General features: G+C 38.6%; 1 protein-coding gene across 15 annotated transcripts in view; it reads left to right on the top strand.

Moving 5' to 3' along the window:
* The window catches only part of JAK2 (Janus kinase 2), a 100,397-nt gene that overhangs the window by 41,103 nt on the left and 34,269 nt on the right, over positions 1-25,025 (top strand). For 7 of the 15 annotated variants that reach the window (XM_054186366.1, XM_054186371.1, XM_054186369.1 and 4 more), the window contains 7 exons: positions 424-568; positions 4,812-5,062; positions 14,988-15,111; positions 15,943-16,060; positions 16,645-16,790; positions 18,175-18,496; positions 20,916-21,035. In XM_054186366.1, coding sequence (XP_054042341.1) covers positions 4,843-5,062; positions 14,988-15,111; positions 15,943-16,060; positions 16,645-16,790; positions 18,175-18,496; positions 20,916-21,035 — 1,050 coding nt within the window. In that variant the 5' untranslated portion in view covers positions 424-568; positions 4,812-4,842. Of the gene's footprint in view, positions 1-68; positions 111-423; positions 569-4,811; positions 5,063-14,987; positions 15,112-15,942; positions 16,061-16,644; positions 16,791-18,174; positions 18,497-20,915; positions 21,036-25,025 lie in introns of all 15 variants that reach the window. The other 8 variants (XM_054186367.1, XM_054186370.1, XM_054186375.1 and 5 more) reach the window with 3 other exon arrangements.

Genomic DNA, 25,025 nt, shown 5'->3' with positions numbered 1-25,025 from the left:
ACACCATGTCTCTTTTTGTAATTACTTTTCCTTTTTCTTTTCTCTTTTCTTCCTGTAATGGCATCAAGTTTTCTTAAACTGATGCTGTATTCACAGAAAAGAAAAACATGGTAAGTGCAAAAAAAAATATAATTGGTAATTATGTTTCAAGTCAGCTGTCTGTTTCATACACCAGTTTCTTGCTAGAACTACAGAGCAGTCTCATACCAAAAAGTGTTTTTAAAAATTTTTTTTTTTAAACTTTGTAACTAAAAAACCATAAATTTAAAAAGTTCTTGTCAAAGACAACAGGAATTTGGGTAAATTAGGTAGTAGTGGATCACTCTCTGTACCTAAACACAGACTTGAATTCTTAAATAATGATGCATTATGAATTGTTCACAGCCATTAACTTTTCTAATACTAAGTTTGGTTTTATTGCAGATACGTTATGTTCCACCACTGCTCATGTGCCTGCTTTGTCTGACCTCCTGTGGATACCAGCAACAAGTGGGTGACTTGTGACGGGCTTATTTGAAGGGCTTCATCAATCTCATGTTTCATACAGAGATTTATCAAGAGATAAAAGGTACTTAACAGTTGAGGATTTATTGGTAGTGAGAGAATGCACTGATTTTTGAACTTCAAAAGTTCTGTGTTTAAAGTGGTATGGCTTAAGATCAGAGCCTTGGAGGTTTCCCTAGAAACCCACAAAGAAAAGAGAAAAAAGGGGGGGAAAAATAGGCACAAACTGAAGGTGGGTGAGGATTATTTTCAAGAAGAGAGTTTAGATTATGCCAAACTCATAGAGCCCATAGCTCAAATTCACCATAAGAAGAAAAAAACCTTGTTCTGAATGGGGTTGTGAATGCTGCATATTATTAAATCATGAGGATTTTGTATGTCCTCCATATTTTAATTAAATTTCTTGCATAAGTGGTGGGTTTCCATGTCATTAATTTCTTCCTGGTTGAGTTAAAAAGAACCGTATGAATTTGGGCAGCCCACTGTGGCTGGTAAAATTAATCCTCAGGTGCATTGGAGGTACAGACAGCAACAGAGAATTGTATGTATCCATTCTGCATATAATAATGTAAACATGTTGCATTGTAGATGCTGGTGACTGTGGTTAGAGCAATCTCATCCTTTAGAAGCTGTGATTTGTAATGTTATCCAGATCAGGAACATTAAAATAATCCTATTGGATCAAATCCTTGGTTCATCAGTACCGGAATCAGATCTTTTATAGTTAGTAGCTTTGATCTCCAAGTCAAGATGCTGATATTCCATCCAGATTTTGTTAAACATTCTTGTTACGTGGATAAATGGACAGGCCATTTTTCACTTTCACTGCGTCTTGATTGTGTCAGACATCCGCTTTCAGATGTGTGTCGACCTGGTATATAGCTGCTTTTTGGAAAATACTTCTGTGACACTGTGAGTAACTTACCTACAGAAGTCCCATTCTTGGTATATCAAATCCTTTTATACAGCTATGGGAATTCTTGGAATTCTTTACACAAACATTTACATTCTTTATACCGACAGAAATTCTTTTGAAGTATGATATGATAACAAATCTGTTCTGTATACCCCAGAAAACGATACTCAAATATGTTCTGCAAACAGGTAGATTGAAGTCTCCCAGTATATTTAGTCTCAAATGACTCAACTTTGACAATGGTCAGAAAAATAGGTCATATCTTAAATATCCTGGATGAACCGCAATTAAATTTTTTTTGCCATGTTTAATGTTTCTGTTATGCTGATGCAATGGTCTCTGGATGGAGCAAAGATGGGAGAATCAAATGTGTCTGATTGGAGATTTGTCTGGTAAGAAATAGAGGTGAAAGCAATTTTTGTTAATGACGACCTCTTTTACACCACAAGTGAGTGGTGATGATGTGTTTCATGAAGCTCTGTCCATAGAACGGGTTTACTTGGACGCATAGGAAAAAGGCCAAGAAAATGTGTTTTCTATTTTTCAGTGAAGAAACTGATTTAGGAGATATTTCTTGCTTTCACCTGTTTGCTCATTGCTTTGACATAGAAGACGTATTTGAAACTTGAAAATTATTTAAATTAAAGTAGTGACACACAATTATACAAAAAAATCTCTGGAGATTTTTCACATTGTTGCATGGAACTTTTGAAATGAGTGCAACAAAAAAAGTGCAGTAGAGTATTCTGTTACAGTATTTACTTTGCATTTTTTACTGCACTGTGTGGTTATTTCACATGCTAAGGAATAAATAAGCAATGCTCCCTTGGGTTATGGAGTTTTTTAATATAGAAACAAGGAGGGAACAATGAGGGGTTTTTGAAATGGCAGATGTGTTTGTAAATGCGCAAACTTTATGACGAAGAGCTAGGCACAAGCATGTCTGTTTAGTTCACTTTTGAAATTGGCCAGGTTTTCAGTTAGATCTATAAATATTATTTCCATTCAGTGTTGGATAGACATAATACCAAGTGACCAAGATGAAAGGATCTGTCAGTTCAGGTGAAGGTTTGCCTTCAACAGAGGGTTAATATTAAAATATTTTAGAAAAATTGCTGTGGTTATTACAGAAGGCTTCCTCTGGAGATTAAAGCTGTGAAAGTTTTGTATAAACAAGTGGTAGGGCACATACATTACATCTTGCATATTGTTGACAGGGGTAGTGAGAAATGTTTTAAATTTTACGTTTCTAGTGATGTGGTTATTTTCTTCTATGAAACACTAATTCCTTGGTGGATTAAGAGAAATGTGTTTTTTTCTTTAATTGAACACTTACTTGTTACCTTTGTGCTGGCTTTGCAGCTGAAAGCACAAATGTTCTCATTTAAACGTGGCTGGCTCTATGAATGAGGCACAGGGAATCTACTTGCCCCCCTAAATCAGGGCCCCAAGAACTGTAGTGAGTGACATCTGCCCCTAGAAGTTCAGATTTATGTCTGTGGTACAGTACACTGGCTCTGTGTTGCTTAGTTTAAGAAATAAAATGACGCACTTTTCTCTTACGGTGTCTTTTTTTCTTTTTTCTTTGCCCCAGAGTTACTATCATGGTAGCATATTTTTATCCTTCAGTATGTGTAATTCAATATTTTTGTCTATCACATAGCTCATGAAGTTAATGTTTTCCTCCTTTAAGGTGTTTAGCCTTTTTTTTCTGCTGACTTAACTGTTGTAATCTATTTCTGTAGCACGAGTCATCTTTAGCCCACATAAATGCTCACCATTTCCTCAGTAATTGTAGTTAGGAGCAGAAAATTAAAAAAAAAAAAATTATGTTCCAAACAGCTCTTTTATGATAAAGCAGCATAGCTCAATACGAACAGAAGCTGTTGAAAATTGCAGTTTAAGAATGTAACACCCATATGCCTATGCAAAACAATAAACATATTTTTAAGTTAAACAGTAATATTTTCATGTTCAATATATTTGTTAACTGTTCAGTATCTTCATCAACAACATACAGTGGGATTGGGATTGAGTGCAGCATCAGCGAGTTTGGGAATGACACCAAGCTCAGTAGTACAGCTTAGATACTTGAGCGAAGGGATGCCATCCAGCGGGACCTTCACAGGCTTGAGAAGGGAGCCCATGTGAACCTCATGAAGTTCGGCAAGGCTAAGTGCAAGGTCCTGCATCTGGCTTGGAGCAATCACCATTGTCGCTACAGACTGGGAGATGAATGGATTGAGAGCAGCCACGCAGAGAAGGACTTGGGGATATTGGTAGATGAAAAATAAGACAGGAGCTGGCAATGTACTCTTTCAGCCCAGAAAGCCATTTGTATCCTATAAAAAGAAGTGTGGCCAGCAGGTCAGTTCTCCTCTGCTCTGCTCCTGTGAGACCCCACTTGGAGTCATGCATCCAGCTCTGGGTCCCCAGCACAAGGAAGACATGGACTGGTTAGACTGAGTCCAGAGGAGGCCACAAAAATTATCAGAATTCCAGGTGGCAGCTACTTGGAGTCATTTTTAGTAAAAGCAAGCCTTACAGACTGTGGCCAAAGCTTTTATCATAAGCATGGATTATACTGATTAATATTATGAAGGACTCACAGAAGAGCAAAGACATTCTTACCTGGCTATTGGAATGTGCTGTTAATCTGTTTTTTTTAAGCTTGGGGTTTTTTTTTTTGCACTATCAGATATAACTGTGGTTATATATTGAGTTATTAGTTTCTTCTTTTCTTTGATTACATTTATCAGAGAGGGTTTTTATCTGGAGTTCCTTTTGAATAGACTTAAATGATGGGTCTGAAAGGAGGAGGTCTTGGAAGTCCTCCCACTAGTAGATGTAACACAAGTCTGCTTACTTAGAGTCTCACCTCATTTATCACATTTTGTTTTAAGTGTCTGCTTAAGACTAAAAGTTAGCTGAAAGGTGCTATTCCTATCCTTCTCTTCATCAGTTCCGGTTTGTGACCTAGCTAGCTGTTTTGTCTTGTAAATTCTCAGTGCAATCTTTGCATTTAAACTGTGAATATGATGAGCTGCACAAATGTCATTAAAGGGATTATTTTGGCTTTCAGATTTAACTAGCATGTTTCAATTGGAGAGGTGAGCAGACACTGTCTAAAATCCAGTAAGAAGTAATAAATCCTCTGTTCAGACTCCCAATTAATATCTTTGTTTTTCCTCTCAGCATCTGTTACTTTTCAGACTAGGGCTATGTAGTAAATCAAGGAGAAATGCAACTTCTAGTAAACCTTCTAAGCCATTCTCTCATCGTCAGCTGGTAATGTTTCTCCTGTGTCAGAACAGTACTATCATTAAATAGGAGTATTACAAGCAAAATCAAATACAGTTTAGTCAAGAAGTACTCCTTACGTTTCTTTTAGGCAAATGCTCTGAAGAGAACCCAAACGAACAATGGCCTGTCTTACAATGACAAATATGGAAGGTACAGCAACTTCTACTGTCCACCAAAATGGTGACATCCATGGGAATACCAGTGCACCCAAGCAGACGGAACCATTGCTTCAAGTGTACCTTTATCATTCTCCTGGGAAGACAGGTGGAGATTACCTTCAATTTCCAGCTGGAGAGTATATTGCAGAAGAGATTTGCGCTGTTGCCTGTAAAGCCTGTGGTAAGTATATACGTAATGGTTTTCCTAATGAAGGAGCAAAATTCAGCTTAATGCAAGAAAGTTTTTAATAATTCAGAGATCATCAAAATGGTGGCATTTTAACTGAAATGCTAATCTCTCTGGTCTTTCAGAATTAATAGGTATCAGAAGTAATTAGCATCAGGCTGCAGAACTGTTCCTGTTGGAATGGTGGTGAAAGTGACATTGTAATTGAGTGACTGCCACCTTTTTTTTCAAGGGTATACTAGGCATTACCTGGAAGTCTTCTTTCATTGAGTTGAGATAGAGTTTTGATAATTAAATCACAGCAGGAGCTGGAGATAGCTTGAACTACTACTTTCTGATGCAACCCTGCAAAACAGATTGGTCCTGGAAATTATGCATATGTTGTGTATTATACATCCTTAATCACTTTGCAGATGGAAACTGTTCTATTAGATATAACATGACTGCCTGTGTGTGTGTGGTTAATATTTTTCATAATAGTTTAGGTAATAGAGTTAATGACAGGACAGTATATTTTAAATAAATAAATAAACCATGTTTATATCAAAGAATGCCTTTGAATTGTTACATTTACCTAGAGTTTAACATGAATAGGTGCTGAGACCCACAGTAAAATAATTCAAGCATGCATTTTCTGCATGCATCTTTCTTTCATTGCAAAAGTACACTGAATTTGTGAGTAAAAAAAAATAATTCCAATAAACTTTGTATATTAAAGTGACTGTCTTTTTGTTCCTCATGCACATGTGCACGCACACATGGAGTCTCTCCCTAACTTCTTTTGGGCTGTCAAGGCTGAATTTGTGTTTTAGCTTTTCAAGTGCTGCATTTCAGGTGCAAATGAATTTAAAAGAAGGGCTCGTAATTCCAAATCTTTATTTTCCATTGTATCACTGATATGAAGCTGCTGACTCTGACTGTACCTTTTATGATCTCCAAACATCTTATACTTTTGTGATTTTTTTTTCTTTTGATTGCTATACTGTTTTTAAGTATGGTTTTAATGATTTTACTTTTAGGAGGGATCTGTCAGTGTTTTCTGTGCTGTTGAATGTCTTGTATCAACTCAGTTGCATGCTGTGCATTGGTAATTTGCTTGTATATGGTAGTTTCACAAAGCACATATAATTAGTTCAGCAGAAGCACTACCTGGGATTCATTCTGGGAGATTATGAGGAAGTAGTGTGGTATTCAGAGGTTTGCAAGGTTTTAGCTGTGTGAGATTCCTGCTGCTCTAATGACCTTGTAGGCCTGAGTTTGATAGATGGACCAGGGAGTGTTCTCAAATCAAGTTATCTTTTTGATGGTGACTCAAATCAAGAGCTTACAGCTATCTTCCACAATGTGCCAAAGGTTCTGTAGTCTCTTTCCTCCAGTTGAAGAAAACAAAAAAAGGTATTGTCTCCCTGCTTTAGAAAATATGCCCAATTTTTTAGCCTGTGCTTTTTCAGCTGCGGTTTTGCCTCTGTTAGTTATGTTTGTCCGTTTAGTCCAGACCCTCAGGTACAGCATCTAAAGGTGTATAAAGCTAGTGGGGGGCAGTGAGGGGCTCTTCACTTTCTGAGTGTTAAAGTGATACTGAATTTTTACGTTAGGCGCTAGTTAACTTTTTTTTAATGGAAATAAATACTGCTGTAGTCACTGAGAGTGTTGCTGAGGGAGTGAAATAGCGGACAATTTTACTAGATAGTGGTGGAAAAAATGCTTCTTTGTTTAACTTAGATATTCTTGTACCAGCTTGCCAGAATATTAAACTGATAAGGGCTCATATCCATGAAATTCGGTATGTTCAAAATTGTGCAAAATAAAATGGTCTTTGAAAGAATATACTGCATCATCAACCATGACATCAAGTGCTGTGCTTCCTTTGCTTCCTATCTGACTGGATTATTTTTTTTATTATTATTCCGGGTCTGACCACATTTTTCTTCCATTTTCTTTGGTTTGAGTTTTCCTTGCTTCAGTTTTCAGATGTTTGTTCAAGTTACATTTTTTCTACTTTCCCCATCACCAACCCTAAGGAGATATTTATTTGCCATAAACAAATTATCTTTAGGTCTTCTTTTTGATAAAACTTTAGTTGATTGATTTGTTTAGCTTGAAAGTCATAACTTTTAATTTTTTGGCTGTCTTCTGCACTATCTCCAGTTTCGCAGGAAAATGTGCAGCCCAGGCCAGGTATGATATTCTTCTCACCCACATCACAGACATACAAAACCCAATTCTTGCAAATCCACAAATCAAATTAGTCTTGTTTCCCTTGACATCATCTGAGGACTTCATACTCTATTGCCTTTTTTGTCAGACCTCACCAGTCCTTCTCAAGACTTCTAGCTCTTTGGGGTACCAGTTTCTGTTTTGCTGGTATGAGTAGTACCTAGTTCCTGGATGTATCCTTTTATATTTGACTGTTTTAAAAATAATTTTGTATGAATAGTACTCCTTATCGAGTTCTTTTTATATTTTTTTATTGTTTCAGCATTCTTCCCCAGAGTTTCTAAAGTGTATCAGTAATGACTTGTATAAATAAAATGTTTTATCATGTTGAGTGTAGAGCTGAGGTAGACAAAATCCACCGAAGAGTGGTGTCTGGCAGCTACTATGGCAGTATTATACAACCATTTTCTCAAAGGAATTTATAACTTCATTTCTTTCTAAATTGGTGGAAAAGGCTGAAATGACTGCAGGGTTTTTTCTCCCTCTTTCATAACAGTTATTAATGCTTAAATCATGAGGTATCACTTCTTATTATTTTCTGTTTTTTCTAGGAGGTTTTGTGGTTGTGCAGCAGAATACGTAGGTCTGCAAAGCCTGTACAGTCAAATAATGTTTATGTTGGCAAGACTTATCTTTTGGGAGTTAGCTGTGAATCAGAATACTTCCTAAAGCAGAGAGTGGTTCAGGTAGTAGGCATGTCTGAAATGTAACAAACGTGGTAATTGTTAATGAACTTTCTCTGTGATCTGAGCAATTGTTCGATCTCTTGATAGCAGAGCTGGTTACATCAAAGTATGGCTGTTATTGGCAGCAGGCAGGACTGGATGTAGGCAAACATCAGCAGTCACAGAGACAGCTTTATTGTGTACCCTTTACACAGTTCAAACAATTGAAGGTTTTCCAGTCTGTGCTGACTTGACTTTAGATCTGTTGTATATGGCATGTATTGGCTATATAAATATTATTCTGTTGTTGCATGTGGGTTTGAGGCATGCATGCAGAAGCTAAGCCTTTCCTTATTTTATTTAAAAGCAACTTTCCATTTTTTGAAAAATATAGTAAATATGAAACTTCTTGTATGTTGTATTTTCATATGGAAAACTATCTGAACATGAAACTGAGTATCACATTTTCTAGCCAGAAACGCAGGAATAAATGAAATGTCTTGAAATCAGGTTTAAATTCACTAGTCAGTATCGTGGTTCAGCTCTTGCATGTTAACTACTGTGTTAATTGCTGTGAAAAAAAATATAAAACAAAGGAATTCTTTGCTCTCAGCCTAAGAGAGAAAGGGATATTAGAGGACCTAACTGATGGTAGAAATGAAATATGATGGAGAAATTGTTATAGAGGTTACAGAATCATTGTGTTAGATGTATCTTCTAAATTCCGTATCAGACACTTGTTTTCCAAAATTATGATCTCCACTTCATTTTCTCCACTCTCTCAAATCTTAAATGAAATCTCTTTTTTAAGCTGTTTTTAATATATTTACAATCAGTTTATAAAACTATCAATCAGTCAAGGCCATTGGAACACAAGGAGTAGTAATGCTTCAGGAAAGCCACCAAAGTTGATGCAAGAAAGTGATAACACAAGCTTGATGTGGTATTTTACAGAACAAATAAAAGTGATTCTTTACAGAACAACTATAAACTTTGTTTACAATTTTTGTTTTACTCAAAGTGTAAATTATGAAAAAATGTAGAAATCTGTGTTTAAAAATGAGCAGGTGTAATTGAAAATAAGATGAACTTAATTTTGTTGTGGTGTAGGCTAATCAGATACAGACTGCTGGGAACATCTGAAGTCTTTGAGTTTGAATCTTGGATGTATTTGTATACAGAAAGAAGGATGTTTTATATACTGTAGTAGTGTAAATATGCTATACCAATAACTTTGCAATAAGATACTGCCCAATCTCTTGTAAGTGGATTTAAGAGTTCTTATCATGAGATAAAGTAATTAAAAAACAAAAAACAAAAAAAACCCACAAAACAACAACAACCAACCAAACAAAGAGCTGTGGACTGTACGCTGTAACTTACCAGAATAATACGTTATACACAAGACCAGTATTATGTGGAAAAATAGTTTTCTTTTAATTTTTAAACTATCAATTTGTTGATTTATTCCATCAGATGAATGAGTAAAAAATGTGTGCATTACTTGTATGTATAATCCAAATTGTTACTGAATTGAAGTTAATAAAGTGAAGATATTTTTATATTACACTAGGTAAGTGATATTGTAAATCACAGTTAAAACAGTTACAGTTATAAGCAAAGCATTGCTTTGATGTTAGCCAAATAAATTTCTGCCATGTTCTTGAGATTCTTAATTCTTAATTAAATAGCACAGTATGCAGAGCTAGTGATTTTAAATGTAACTAAAACATTTAAATAGCACACTGAAAAATGTTTTGGCAAAGTCAACCAGGGAGCATAGTTTCGTTTGGCATCTTGCATTTCTGCCATGGCTCGTCCCCTGGTGTATATGAACCCTAAATTTCTGTAGGATGTATCTGATGCTACTAATCTGCTTTCTAACAGGCTCTCATTGTAGTTTTCCCCCCTCCCCTTGTGTTAGGATTGTTAAACCCTAAAATCTTAACCTTTTAATGGAACTAGAATCCCAAGAAGGAATTATTTTGATAATCCTGACGGGGTTGCTGAGTTACAGGCAGCTAGCAGTTAATAAAAGACCTTGAATTTGTTGGGTTCTGTGTTTGGGGCTTTGGGTGTGTTTTCTTTTAATGTTGAAACTCCACCTAGGAACCTTTTAATTTTCACCCATCTGATTTGTAAATAGATTGGAAGCCTATGGTACTTTACTCGAAAACTGCCGGTGCCTCCCAGAAAGCCATAAGATAGCAGTGTAAAAATTAAACATTTTCAAGCAACTGTGTTGATTGTGGTGATCTGTAGTACATCTTTCCTTATATGGTTCAGAGGAGATTTTGTGTTAGTAGCTAGAGAATTTTAAGCAGATCTATCCTTAACATGCTGAATTTCCCGAATTCACATGTCTCAGAGTTATTACTGCCTGCTTAGGTGTTTTATTGGGTTGTGTTTTGGTTTTTTTCGTAAGTGATAGCCTTTCCTGAAAATCCACACACAACACACCGTCCCTCCCCTTCTTCCTCCCCAAAGGGAGGAATGAATTATTCAGAACTCTGGGTAATTCTGTTTTGCCAAGAAAGGAAACATGTGCTTTGATTAACTATGCAGAAAACATTTTGTTGACAGGATAGCACCATTGAATGTGGTGTCAAAGTTTGGAAAGCCTCCAGTTTGTATGAAGGATGAGGGTAAGACATTATTTTTATGTAAGAAAAACCAAGCAATTTTCCACCTGGTATGTGCAAGCCTTCGTAAGTTTTAGATAGTTTGCTTGACAGTTGTGTGTGAGAACTGACTAATGTTTGTATTGTACTTGGAAAATTAGAGATTTTTTTATATTGTTTTTAATCATTAAGTCCATGCAACTAATTGCTTTCGTCTCTATATGTCTAGTGACTTGAATTGACAGTTTTGTAAGACGCTATTTCTATTGTAGACTACACATGGCTTCCACGTTTCATAGTGATGCCATGGCTTTTTGTGATACAATTCCACTTTTTTATTTTTTTGTTACAGAGGGACATTACCTAATGAAAACACACTGTATGGGTGAAAGAGTACCTAATGCCAACAAAGGAGAAAATATATAAAAGCTGTATTTCCTTAGCTGCTTCAGGGTATATGAAGTAGCGTGACTTGTCTGGATGTGGTGCTCTAAAATCATAATGAGGACAGGAAGAAACTACTATGCAAATAATTCTTTTTTTTTAGACTTGAGGTAGGCATTTGAGGAATAAACTTCTGCTGTGTTACAGCCTTTCGTGATATTACTTGACAGTCTATATAGCATGATGAGACTCCTTTATTTGGCCTTACATACTAAATAAATACTTGCCAAGAGATAGTCATGTTTTTGACTTTGCAGTGGTCTGGACAATTTATTTAATAGCTCATGCTGGAGAAGCAAAGTGGAGAACAGTTCTGCGTTATTTTGTCTGAGTCACTGTCTCGTCTCCTAATCAATCAATGATTGATTTGATGGCATGGTTAGTGACTGCAAAAATCCAGGGGAGGGTTTTTAGTACCTGTTGTGAACAGCTTTTCTGATTTTACTTGTGTTGAAAATAAATTTCTCAGAAGTTTTCACTGTTGTTGACGTATCTAGGCTTCATCAGAAGACTTTGATTCCACCCATCGCACCCCCAGACGTCCACCTCCAAACCCAGTCTTTTGGTTTTCATTGTTTCTGGAAAAACACTTAAATATTGCAGTTATCATTCCCTTGAAAAGTCCGTGCAATTAATAGTGCTGGTAAGAATTACATGAAAAGAGATGTTTCTGGCTTCTCTGCTTTCGTCAGACTTTTGTGGGCAATTGACAAGACTGTAATAAGGGGATTTGCTCTATTTGTGTAATCATTGAACTTTTTCAAGTGTAGCAATATTCTGGCACAAGTGCATAATTCTTCAGGGGGAGAAAAAAGAAAAAAAAAAAAAGCGTTAACTCCTCTTCCTGAAAAACAGATATGATATGTCTGTGGTGCAAGGTCCTGCACCTGGGTCAGGGCAATCCCAAGCACAAATACAGGCTGGACAGAGAATGGATTGAGAGCTGCCCTGAGGAGAAGGACAGGAGGACGTTGGTTAATGAGAAGCTCAATGCGAGCCAGCAATGCGCGCTTGCAGTCCGGAAAGCCAGCTGTATCCTGGGCTGCATCAAAAGAAGTGTGGCCAGCAGGTCAAGGGAGGTGATTCTGCCCCTCTACTCTGCTCTTGTGAGACCTCACCTGGAGTACTGTGTCCAGCTCTGGAGCCCTCAGCACAAGAAGGACATGGACCTATTGGAGTGGGTCCAGAGGAGGCCACAAAGATGATCAGAGGGCTGGAGCACCTCTTCTACAAAGACAGGCTGAGAGACCTGGGGTTGTTCAGCCTGGAGAAGAGAAGGCTCCGAGGAGACCTTATAGCAGCCTTCCAGTATCTAAAGGGGGCCTACAAGAAAGCTGGAGAGGGACTTTTTACAAGGGCATGTAGTGATAGGATGAAGGGTAGTGGCTTTAAACTGGAAGAGGGTAGATTTAGATTAGATATCAGGAAGAAGTTTTTCACTATGAGGGCGGTGAGACACAGGAAGATGTTGCCCAGAGAAGCTGTGGAGTCCCCATCCCCGGAATTGTTCAAGGCCAGGCTGGATGGGGCTTTGAATGACCTGGTCTAGTGGGAGGTGTCCCTGCCCATGGCATTGAGGGTTGGACCTGGATGGTGTTTAAGGTCCCTTCCAGCCTAAACTGTTGCATGATTCTGTGGTTCTATGATATGTTGTTGAGCACTGGCAGTGAAAGGTACAAGTTAGCATTTGGAATTATAAATGCTGAAGTATGAGGGATGGATGAGTGCACAGTTTACTTTTCATATATAGGAAGATAGCAAAGAGGATTTTTTGGATATTTTTTTTTTGTTAATACTGACATTTCTGATTTGTAGGGAGAATTCCAAAGTCATGCTTCTTACTTAAATAAAGCTTCAGAATGGCAATGTTATGATCTGGATTTAAATATCTGTGGGTGTTTTTTGTTTTGGTTGAGAGGTGGGGTGGTGGTGGTGATGTCTGTAATGTATTTGGTGAAATACGGCAGCTTAACATTCAAGAATATTACTTATTACTTGGAAATTTTTTCTTGTTCAGTGTGCTGTTTAAGTGGGATTGTTAATAGTTAGGGGAAAAGTATTAGTGAGACTAGGTAAATATTCAGCATTGCCTTGAATGGTGAATTTAGCTTCCTGAAATAGGCTTGTGTTTCACATACATTACACTGTAATTGATCTGAAATTTTTTGGGATGCAGACACCACACAGCCTTAGAAGTGTAAATCTGTTGTTACCAATTTATAGACAACTAATCTGTTATCCCACTTCACACATCAAATGAGAACCATGTTTGATTGCATGGGATAGATTTCTTTTTAACTCCATGAAATGGAGGTAATTTGGTATTTGTCAAAACTCTGAAGGACCAAATATGCCTTACCGCACCACAAATTTGCAACATCTAGATTTATAGCCAGTCCTTCAGTGACTAATCCCTTCAGGGTTATTCTTTTGGGGTTTTTGTTTAGTTTTGGTTTCTCTCTGGTTACTTTGCATAATGTTTTCCGTTTCTGTAGTTTCCTGTAAGTCTATGACTCCTTTTCATAGAAAACCATGTGTTAGGACCTGTAGTTCTGCTATATTTTGGCAAGCCTTAGTTTAAACAAGTGTCAGATTAGCCTGTAGATTTCAGCAGTTTCATGTGACTTCTGCACAATAGACCTCTTGTTCTTCCCCCTCGTACTGCCTCCCTACAGAGACAAACCCCATTTTGTAATTAATTTAAGGTACTTGTTGTTTAAGACCGAATTACGTTTTATTCCACAAGCTTATGCAGTTTTATATATGGAGTTGATTACTTGTTTCTGATTGTTTTACATGCATGTTAGATGTGATGAAAGGAATTCGGGTCTGTCCCCTTCAGTAGTTACCTAGATGTTGTTCTGAACAGAAAGAAATAAGGGATTTATTTTTTTTCTTCCTCCTGGTTTCTTGTGTGAATTTCAATGATTTCATTCGAAGTCTTTGGGCCGGGTTGTGGGTACTTTGCCTTTTCCCGGAATTCTTTTGTCTCTTTAACATCATTTTAAGTTACTTTTGTTGTCTTTAACTGTTATTTTTACGATATTTTTTGCTTTCTTCCCCCAAAGTGTCTTGCTTTGATGTAAACATAATTTTCTTTCATTACGTCCTACTGTGACTTTCACACTGTAATTTTCATCCTAATCTCTGACCTCTAGACCTGTATCCCTTCCTGTCTTCAAAATACGTTTGTCAGTGTGTGCTGTCAGTTCTCAGACATTCAGCTTGTTTTCCAAATTGTAGCACTGGCATCGCGTGGATGCATTACACTGCAGCATAGTATGATGCTGTGGCATCTGTCTTATGTTAGGCTGTACTTTAACTTAAAATTCTGGTGCTACTGAAGAGTCGATGCTCAAATGGTTTCCATTGTTTCTGATTAAGTAGGATTGCTTGTCAATTATTATTAAAACAATCCTGAATTGCTGAGGGGAAAAAATATTTTTCAGTATTGTTTAATTAACAACAAATGTTTGGTTTTGTTCTCAACTGAGCTTCTAAAATATAAATGTCAGGTGGTTGTCCTAGTCATGATGACTTTCTTAGTATTGCTTTACTTCTTATTTTTCATTGGTCTAAAATCTTAAAATCAATGCCTAGATCTGTTTTTGGAAAAGGTGAAGAAAGATGTAATGTACTGTTGTTAGCTGTTACTAAACTGAGAGGCCTAAGAAGCTGTTGTATTAAATGCCATATGGGGAAAATCTTGTAATCTAGCAGTGAAGTATAGGATAACAGGTGAACACGTTTTGCAGTCAGAGAACATAAAGGAAGAATGAGAAAATAAACCGGCAAAAACAGTCTGCAAGTTATGATTGCAACGCTGTTGACAGTGATAGACCAGTGCAATGAATAGCTGGAGAATATGTGCCAATCCGCTACTTTTAACGCACAATACTTTTTTTTTAAATAAGATTGATTCTTTTTGAAAACAACTCCCTATACGTATTTGCTTCTCTGTTCTTTGTTTAGGTATCATGCCAGTGTATCATAACATGTTTGCACTCATGAGTGAAGCAGAGAGAATGTGGTATCCCCCAAATCACATCTTCCATGTAGATGAAGCAACCAGACTCATCCTAATTTACCGAATAAGGTAATCTAAATAAAAAGTTATGCACTTTCCATGGTAAAACAAAACTATGTGAGAAAAGACAACCAATAAGATACTTAGTTGATCCATAGTTTCTCTAAGAAGTAATGGACAGATTGTTGGTGATATCTGGATAAGAGATAGATAAAAGAATCAGAATTATTGGAGTAGGTTTGAATAACATAATTTATCAGTTTATATACTATATACAATACTATATATACTATAGTTTATATACTATATGTTTGCCACACCAGATTCAAGAAACAAACAACAAAAAAACCCACAAGAAGTAAAAATAATATTTTTCTTAATAATGATACATCTCATCTCCTTTACGTCTGCCTGTTTGAAATCAGTGGCAGGTCTGAAATGTAGAGTAATTATCCTGTGCAGTGAGACAGGTGACTGCAATGGGACCATTTTAATGATGGAACCTGATTTTTGAATGTGGACACCTAAAGCTACAGTCACAGTTTTCCTTGTGTAAAAGATTTTGTTTCTTTACATTGCATAATGTGGCCTGAGTGTTTTTTTAGGAACTGTCTCAAAGGAAAATGGAAGACAGTAATATAAAATTCACTATATTCTGATTAGTGAGGATAACTTTGCAGAGCTCCTCATTCTTACCAGTACATCTTATCACCCTGCTTAGATGTTGTAGTACTTCAAGATACCAAGAACTGAATGCAAAGTCTTCCATTGACTAATGGGGCTTCATATTGGTCCTTGAAACCAGCCAGCATTGGTTACATGCCTAGGAAAGCGATAATGTCTGGCATTGGTAAGCAAAAGTATTTGTTTATTGATGTTTACTTAAATATTTCCTAACAGGTTTTATTTTCCTCACTGGTATTGCAATGGCACCAGCAGAGCGTATCGGTATGGCATTATTCGAGGTGCAGAAAGCCCTGTTCTTGATGATGTTGTCATGTCTTACCTATTTGCACAGGTATGATTTGCTCGATTATTTTTTAATGCGTATTGGTAAAGGTTCTTAGTATTTGTTCGCTTTCACATCTTCTGATGGTAACTGTGTAGGCTCTTTTGATAGCTTGGAGCCCACTCAAGATGAAAATTAAATTCCATGTCATGTTGTGTATTTGGAGAGATGAAGCTCAAATGGCAGTTGTGGGGAGAGCAGGGAGAGTGTGTAGCTCCTTTCTTGTGCCACTACCATGTGGAAGTCTTCCAGTGTGACTTTCATTTTGGGCTGACGCAATGCAGACCAACATCATCCCCATATGGTCCTTTTTGAGATTTGAAATGAAAATATTTTGAAAACAGTGTTTCTAAGCATGATGGTTACTGGTATCCATTGTGAACATGCACAGCTTTTTGCAGATGAATGGGTTTAATTCAGAAGAATGCAGACTTCAAAAACAAACAAACAAAATCCTGAAACAAACAAAGACCCAAAAAACCAAACCCAAAAAAAACAAAGAAAAAAACCAAACAACAACATCCCACAAAACCTTTATTGATGAGCAGCAGTGCTACAGTTTTTATTTGCTTTCTTGCATTCTTCTTTCTCAGTGGCGAGATGATTTTTTGGATGGATGGATACAGATGCCTGTTACTCATGAAACACAAGAAGAATGCCTTGGAATGGCTGTTCTGGATATGATGAGAGTGGCCAAAGAAAAGGACCAAACCCCACTGGCTATTTACAATTCAGTCAGGTGACTCCATACTTACCATAACTGTCACACCTATCTGATAACTAAAAATAGTATTTTTGCACATCAGCATCTGGTAGGAGATGTTCAGCTGTTGGTCATTGTTTTATTCTTGCGTAGTGATTCCATAAACTTACCTATAGTGTAAACTAGAAATTGATAGAAAGCTCGTGTCATGATGGCCATTCGTGTTTTTGGGTACATGGGTTTGGCTCTCTTGATGAGAGGTAAGGCAGCAACTACTCATGTGGGAAAGGATGTAAGCGATAATTTGAGTTGGGAGAAATCTCTGCAAGTCACCAGACCCACCAACTGTTCAGATCAGGGCCAACTTCAAAGTTAGATGAAGTTACTAGGGGCCTTGTACAGTCAAGTTCTGCAAATGCCCAGGGATGGTGATTCCACCGTATCTCTGTCAGTTTTGTCCTGTGTATGATCACCCTCATTGAGAAAGATTTTCCCTGTATCTAATCAGTCTCCTCTGTGATGCTGATTATCCTCTGTTTCCTCTTGTCCTTTCACTGTGCATGTCTGAGAAGAGTCTAATTCGTTCTTCTCCATAATCATCTGTTAGCTGAAGACAGTTAGTAGAACACCCTACCTGAGCCGCCTTTTCTCCAGGCTGAACGAATCAAGCTCCCTTACGCCTCTTCTGTCATGTCATGTGCTCCACGCTCTTTACCATCTTGGGCAGATCTCTGGCAAAGTTGCTTAAGTTTATCAGTTCAGTTTTGTTTATCAACCTAATTGGTTTCCACTCCAGCTGAGTTAATTCTATTCCTGCTTTGTACTTAATGCTTGATGTTTGTCTCTTAATGAAACCTGGCAGGAAGAATAAAAAACAGCATGAGACAACAAATTGTCCAGCTCATTCACGTGACAAACTACTCTCTTGCCCCTTGATACAGAATATGGACTGTGATATAGGGACTTCAGTGAGAACCAACCACATTTATTCTATTATTTATTCTACCACCTATATTTTTTTAGCTTGGAAGTCCGTCCTCTATTCGTGTAGCTGCCTCTGTCTGTGCAATATCCTCTTTCCAACTTATACACCAAACACAGCAACTGTGTAACTTCTGCTGCCTTACCTCAAAACTTCAGTAATGATTAGAACAGACATATCTGGATTTATGGAAAATGCATTATATAATATATGTTGAAACAGAGTGAGGGGAAAAAATGGAAGAAGAGACAGGGCTGTATTTGAAAGAATATACTACAGATTGAAGAAAATACCTTTTTCTTTAAACTGTAGGATAACAAGGATTACATTTAGAGGAGAAGATATTTTCATGTTGACTTGTTTAGCACAGAACTAATTATCTTTGCTGGATTTAATGGATAAAATTAGTAGGTTTTTTTGCTGCTTATGTATTCACAGCTACAAAATGTTCTTGCCTAAATGTGTGCGAGCAAAAATTCAAGACTACCACATTTTGACGCGAAAAAGAATAAGGTACAGGTTCCGCAAATTTATACAACAGTTTGGCCAATGCAAAGCTACTGCCAGAAACTTGAAACTTAAGTATCTTATAAATCTGGAAACCCTTCAGTCTGCCTTCTATTCAGAGGTTTTTGAAGTAAAAGAACCTGGTGGAGATCCTTCTGGAGAGGAAAGCTTTGCAACCATTGTAATAACTGGAAATGGTGGAATTCAGTGCTCAAGAGGGAAACTTAAGGACTGTGAGTCGCTGGCAGAGCAGGTAATTTCTTTTATTATTGTAATAATTATGCAGTTTTTCATGTAACAGAGTGATTATCTTTTGTTAGAAGTTCTGATTTACCCCAGGTAAATTTGGGAAGTAAATTTTACTTCACAGTGACGATACAACTTCTGTATGGCTGAGGCTTACAGAAATGTATTGACTTAAACAGTGCATGATTTTCAAAATAGTTTTTGTTTGACGTATTAGAAGAAAGTCTTGAACATGTAGTACTTCTGTGCTTGACAAATGAAAAATTCAGTGTTGGACTTCCATTACTGTAAAAAAAATCAATGTGAAAAAGTAATGACCCTGGCCTCACATATAGGTAAAATGCACAAATTTCTCAAATTCGCTGTGAAAGCTGGGTTTTAAGGACTCAAAAAAACCCAGGAAATAGGAATTTACCTTTTCCTATTTCCTGCTGCAGTTAGACTCCTACCAGTGCATAAGGTAGCAAATTTAAAGTGTGATTTCTGTGACTGCAGAGTCCATGTACTCTTTGTTACGGAATTAGATGTTAAATGGTTACAATAAGAGCTAGTAAAAGAGCTATTAATCATGTGCTATTGCATTTTTATTTATCAGTATTGTATCTTTTGTGTGTGATTTCCCAGCGTGACTATTGATTTTGTCAAATTTGTCAGAATCCGTTACAAGCTCATAGCAGTATACATTGAGAGTGTGGGAATTTTCTCAAGTTAAAATTAAAGGCGAAGTGCAGCACGTGTTATGTTTTCCAACATAATTCCATCCATTAGTTTAGTAGTCTTGATGCATCATACACAGCAGTCAAGACCAAATTACATAAGCTTGTATTTTTACAGTGTGCTATAATAATTTGTAAAAATGCTTTTTTCTTTTGGTAATACTTAACACACAAAAAAAATCTAATTACATACACAGATTTTTTTAAGTGTGCTTTTCTTAGAATATCTGTAAGTTGGCATTAGGTTGGGTTACCTTAGTCATAGGTGTTATGTCTCAGCCCTCTGCCTATCCGAAGTTGTCTGTAAGTCCAGTTGCTATGGTAGGAGCTAACATAAATGTCAGATTTTGCAATTTCTAGTTTTAGGTGAACAAAATTTATGCATACTATGCTTTTGGGGCAGGCAACCAAGCCTTTAGTAAGAGTAGTGTTTGAACTGATCATATTTCCTATAGAGATTGCCAAATTATTTTTTCATAATTACTAATATTATCCGACTTAATGACAGACAAATGGTGTAGGCTGAATGTATTTTCACTAGTACAGAAACTGTTTATAAAATTGGTGCTGAAAGCTTAGTAAAGGAGTAAGGCTGCTTGTAAATGTGATCATAACTCTTGTTTCAGCGAACTATACTCATGAATCTTTATTGAGATACTGAATTGAAACAAAATTTTTATTTTTTTGAAGGCAGGAATGACATATGTGGTTGTGAAGAAATTTGTTTTGCCAGTTAATGTTTCCAGCAACCAGATGAACTACTGAACTGAAGTCCCAGATCTTCAGGGACTTCAGTGTATTTGAGCTGACTTACTGTAGCTGATAGCCACTGAGTCTTATTTATACCTATTTATGTATTGGGATATGCTTGCAGCCATATAAGTGGGGTATTCTGACTTGAATAAAATCGATTTGCTTTGGAAGAATAATTTTAGATAAATCTACCTTTATTTAAGGATGTTACTTAGCATCTGAAGTTCAACTGTAAACAAAACAAAGTATGATTTGTATGACATTGTAATTTGACTTGTGAAAGACTGAAGGAAGTGGTACAGAATATCATAGTATCAAAAACTGCCTGAACTTGCATCAAAGGAAAATGTATCTTGAATTTCCCATGTAATTAGGATCGGTGCTTCAATTTACATAGTCTTTGAATGACCATGGCTGAGGGGAGAACCTTCTCTTAGACCCTTTCTTCATTCATACTACATCCATCTCTTTTATAGGAAATTTTGCAGCTTGTATCACTCTGAATGAAGCCATGACATTTTGGGTTGTTAACAGGCCGTCTAAACGTCTTTAATCAGGATGCTAATAATAAGTCCTCAAAAAAAACAACCCAAAAAAACCCCAAAAAACCACCAACCAAAAAAACCCACTAAACGCCAAAAGATTAATCAAAATGTTCATTGTTAATCCTCACAAAATATTACAGAGCAAAGAAATATCTACAGTAAAAATATAAAAAATCCAACACATATATGGATATTTCCATTCATGGTTCATGGCTCTTTATGCATTTTTTAATTAGTGTTCCTAGTGATGGTCCCATAAACAAAACTCCTTTCTCTATTTGTAATGGCATATTTAAGGTTTTATGATACTCTTTGTTGCTAGCTTAGAAGTTCAGAGTTGTAGGAATTCTAATGCTGCAAGTGGGGTTTTTTGTTGCCACTTGTGTTATTATATAACTGATATTTATTGCAGGATTTACAAACATACTGTGATTTTCCTGATATCATTGATGTCAGCATTAAACAAGCAAGCCAAGAAGGCTCCAGTGAGAGAAGAATTGTCACCATTCACAAACAAGACAGCAAGAATCTGGTCTGTTTACTTTGCTTTCTGTTTTTTCAAATAGGTGTTGCTTTGAGCAGACTGTGCGATTGCTGTGGTATTTATAGTATTGTATAACCAATTACCATGTTAGTTAACCATGAGGTAAAACTAAATGCATTTCAGCAATATAAGGGGTGTATCTAAAGGTCTTTTGCATTCAAAGGTCTGTGCACAGTCTGAAATAGAAATAGATGCTTCAGCTGAGGGTATTTCTGATAAGTAGATTGGTTCTTTTTTTTTAATTGGAGTCTTAAACTTGAGTCTGTGCTTTTAGCTATCGAGCATACTGTTTCCATGTTGTCATGGTAAGCTGTCTGCCAACGACCAACACATTGAAAAAGACTTCAAAATGCTTCAAAGGAATGATGATACCCAGAAAATGAGTATTGGGACAAAATTTATGTCATTGCTTTTACAGTTTAAAATTCTTTGAAGAAGATCTTAGGAAAGTATTATACATTAATGTTAAAAGTTGTTTCAGTTTCAACTCCAGCATTGTACTTGAGTCAGGCTTTCCAGCAGGTATAACTGTCACGCTGTTGTGTGGTGGGTTGACCTTGGCTGGACACCAGGTGTCCACCAAGCCACTCTATCATCCCCTTCTCAGCCAGACAGGGGGAGGAGAATATGACAAAATGCTCATGGATTGAGACAAGGACAGGGAGAGACCAGTCATCAACTAACGTCATGGGCAAAACAGACTCGACTTGGGGAAATTAATTTAATTTATTGCCAATCAAATAAGAATAGGGTAATGAGAAGTAAAACCAAATCTTAAAAACACCCTTCCCCCACCCCTCCCTTCTTTCTGGGCTCAGCTTCACTCCTAATTTCTTTACCTCCCCTCCTACCAGCAGCGCAGGGGGACAGGGAATGGGGGTTGCAGTCAGTTCATCACATGTCTCTGCTGCTCCTTCCTCCTCATACTCTTCCCCTGCCACAACCTGGGCTCCTCTCTCCAGTGAGTCAGAGATCCTGCCAGGAGCCTGCTCCAGCAGAGACTCTCCATTTGGTCACAGCCTCCTTTGGGCATCCACCTGCTCTGGCATGGGGTCCTCCATGGGCTGCAGGTGGATATCTGCTCCACCATTAACTTCCGTGGGCTGCAGAGCCTGCCTCACCATGGTCTTTACCACAGGCTGCAGGGGAATCTCTGCTCCGGCAGCTGGAGCACCTCCTCCCCTTCCTTCTTCACTGACCCTGGTGCCTGCAGAGTTATTGCCCTCACATAGTTTTAGTCCCCTCCTCCAGCTGCTTTTGCACACAACTTTTTCCCCTTCTTAAATATGTTACTCCAGAGGTGCTCCCACTGTTGCTGATGGGCTCAGCCCTGGCCAGCAGTAGGTCCATCTTGGAGCCAGCTGGCACTGTCTCTATTGGACATGGGGGAAACTTCTGGCAACTTCTCACAGAAGCCACCCCAGTAGTTCCCCCACTAACAAAACCTTTCCACGCAAACCCAATAGAAGTTGTTTCTTCCTTTATCTCTGTGACTGATCTTTGGGCCTTTAGGGGCTCCTGATCACAGGCATTTCTGTGACTGGAGAGCTTTCTTTTCTGTGTACAAAAAAGGTGCGTACAGTTTACATACTTATTTGCTGTAAAAATAATTTTTAAAAATTCCAAAAATATTTCAATAAGCACACTCATTTATAGTAGAATTGCAATTCACATTCATTTTCTGCATTGATGGCTCAGAATTAATGACCTGTTAAGAATTTGAAATTTTTTCAAGGCTTTTCATAGAATCATAGAATCATAGAATTGCTGAGGTTGGAAGGGACCTTTAAGATCACTGAGTCCAACCTTTAACCTACCCTGACAAAAGACACTTCTAAACCATGTCCCTAAGTGCCCCATCTACCCTTTTTTTAAACACCTCCAGGGATGGTGAATCCACCACCTCCCTGGGCAGCCTATTCCAATGTTTAATAACCCTTTCAGTGAAAAAATGTTTCCTAATATCCAATCTAAACCTCCCCTGACATAACTTGAACCCGTTCCCCCTCGTCCTATCACTTGTCACCAGGGAGAAGAGGTCAGCCCCCATCTCTCTACAACCTCCTTTCAGGTAGTTGTAGAGGGCGATAAGGTCTCCCCTCAGCCTCCTCTTCTCCAGGCTAAACAACCCCAGCTCCCTCAGTCGTTCTTCATAAGGTTTGTCCTCCAGACCCCTCACCAGCTTTGTAGCCCTTCTCTGGACACGCTCCAACACCTCAATGTCCCTCTTGTAGCGAGGGGCCCAAAACTGAACGCAGTACTCGAGGTGGGGCCTCACCAGTGCCGAGTACAGGGGGATGATCACTTCCCTAGTCCGGCTCACCACACTATTCCTGATAACAGGCTAGGATGCTGTTGGCCTTCTTGGCCACCTGGGCACACTGCTGGCTCGTATTCAGCCGGCTGTCAACCAACACCCCCAGGTCCTTTTCTGTCGTGCTGCTTTCAAGCCACTCTGCCCCAATCCTGTAGCGCTGCATGGGGTTGTTGTGACCCAAGTGCAGGACCCGGCACTTGGCCTTGTTGAACCTCATACCATTGGTCTCAGCCCATCGGTCCAGCCTGTCCAGATCCCTCTGCAGAGCCAACCTACCCTCAAGCAGATCGACACGCCCGCCCAGTTTAGTGTCATCTGCGAACTTGCTGAGGGTGCATTCGATCCCTTCATCCAGATCATTGGTAAAGATATTAAAGAGAACCGGCCCCAGCACCGTGCCCTGGGGGACCCCACTTGTGACCGGACACCAACTGGATTTAACTCCCTTTACCACCACTCTCTGGGCACGGCCATCCAGCCAGTTTTTTACCCAGCGAAGAGTACACCTGTCCAGGCCATGAGCAGCCAGTTTCTCCAGGAGAATGCTGTGGGAAACTGTGTCAAAGGCTTTGCAAAAATCCAAGTAGATAACATCCACAGCTTTTCCCTCATCCACTAAGTGGGTCACCTTATCGTAGAAGGATATTAGGTTTGATAGGCATGACCTGCCCTTCACAAACCCATGCTGACTGGGCCTGATCACCCTGTTCTCCTGCATGTGCCGTGTAATGGCATTGAGGAGGATCTGTTCCATGACCTTCCCAGGCACCGAGGTCAGACTGACTGGCCTGTAGTTCCCCGGATCCTCCTTCCGGCCCTTCTTGTGGATGGGTGTCACATTTGCTAACCTCCAGTCAGCTGGGACCTCCCTGGTTGTCCAGGACTGCTCGTAAATGATGCAAAGTGGCCTGGCGAGCACTTCCGCCAGCTCTTTCAATACCCTTGGGTGGATCCCATCCGGCCCCATAGATTTGTGCACCTCCAGGTGCTGAAGCAGGTCCCTCACCGTTTCCCTTTGGATTACAGGGGCTTCATTCTTCTCCCCATCCCTGTCTTCTAGCTCAGGGGGCTGGGTACTCAGGGAACAACTGGTCCTACTGCTGAAGACTGAGACAAAGACTTCATTAAGTACCTCAGCCTTTTCCTCATCCTTGGTCACTATGTTGCCAGCCCCATCTACTAGAGGACAGAGATAATCCTTAGTCCTCTTCTTATTGCTAATATATTTATAGAAACTTTTTTTGTTGTCCTTGACACCAGAAGCCAGGTTTAGTTCTAGCTGGGCTTTGGCCCTCCTGATTTTTTCCCTACATAGCTTCACTACCTCTTTGTAGCCCTCTTGAGTGGCCTGCCCTTCCTTCCAGAGGCCATAGATCCTCTTTTTTTCCCTAAGTTGCAACACTAGCTCCCTGTTTAGCCAGGCCGGTCTTTTTCCCTGACAGCTTGTCTTCTGGCACATGGGGACAGCCTGCTCCTGCGCCTTTAAGACTTCCTTCTTGAAAATCATCCAGGCTTCCTGGGCTCCTTTGCCCTGGAAGACTGCCACCCAGGGGACTTTGTCAACCAGGCTCCTGAAAAGCCCAAAGTCCGCCCTCCGGAAGTCCAAGGTAGCAGTTCTGCTGACCCCTCTCCTTGCTTCTCGCAGAATCGAAAACTCTATC

This window comes from Rissa tridactyla, chromosome Z (assembly GCF_028500815.1).
Source record: "Rissa tridactyla isolate bRisTri1 chromosome Z, bRisTri1.patW.cur.20221130, whole genome shotgun sequence".
In the NCBI taxonomy this organism is placed as follows: domain Eukaryota; kingdom Metazoa; phylum Chordata; class Aves; order Charadriiformes; family Laridae; genus Rissa; species Rissa tridactyla.
This window is presented reverse-complemented; position numbering and strand designations above follow the sequence as displayed.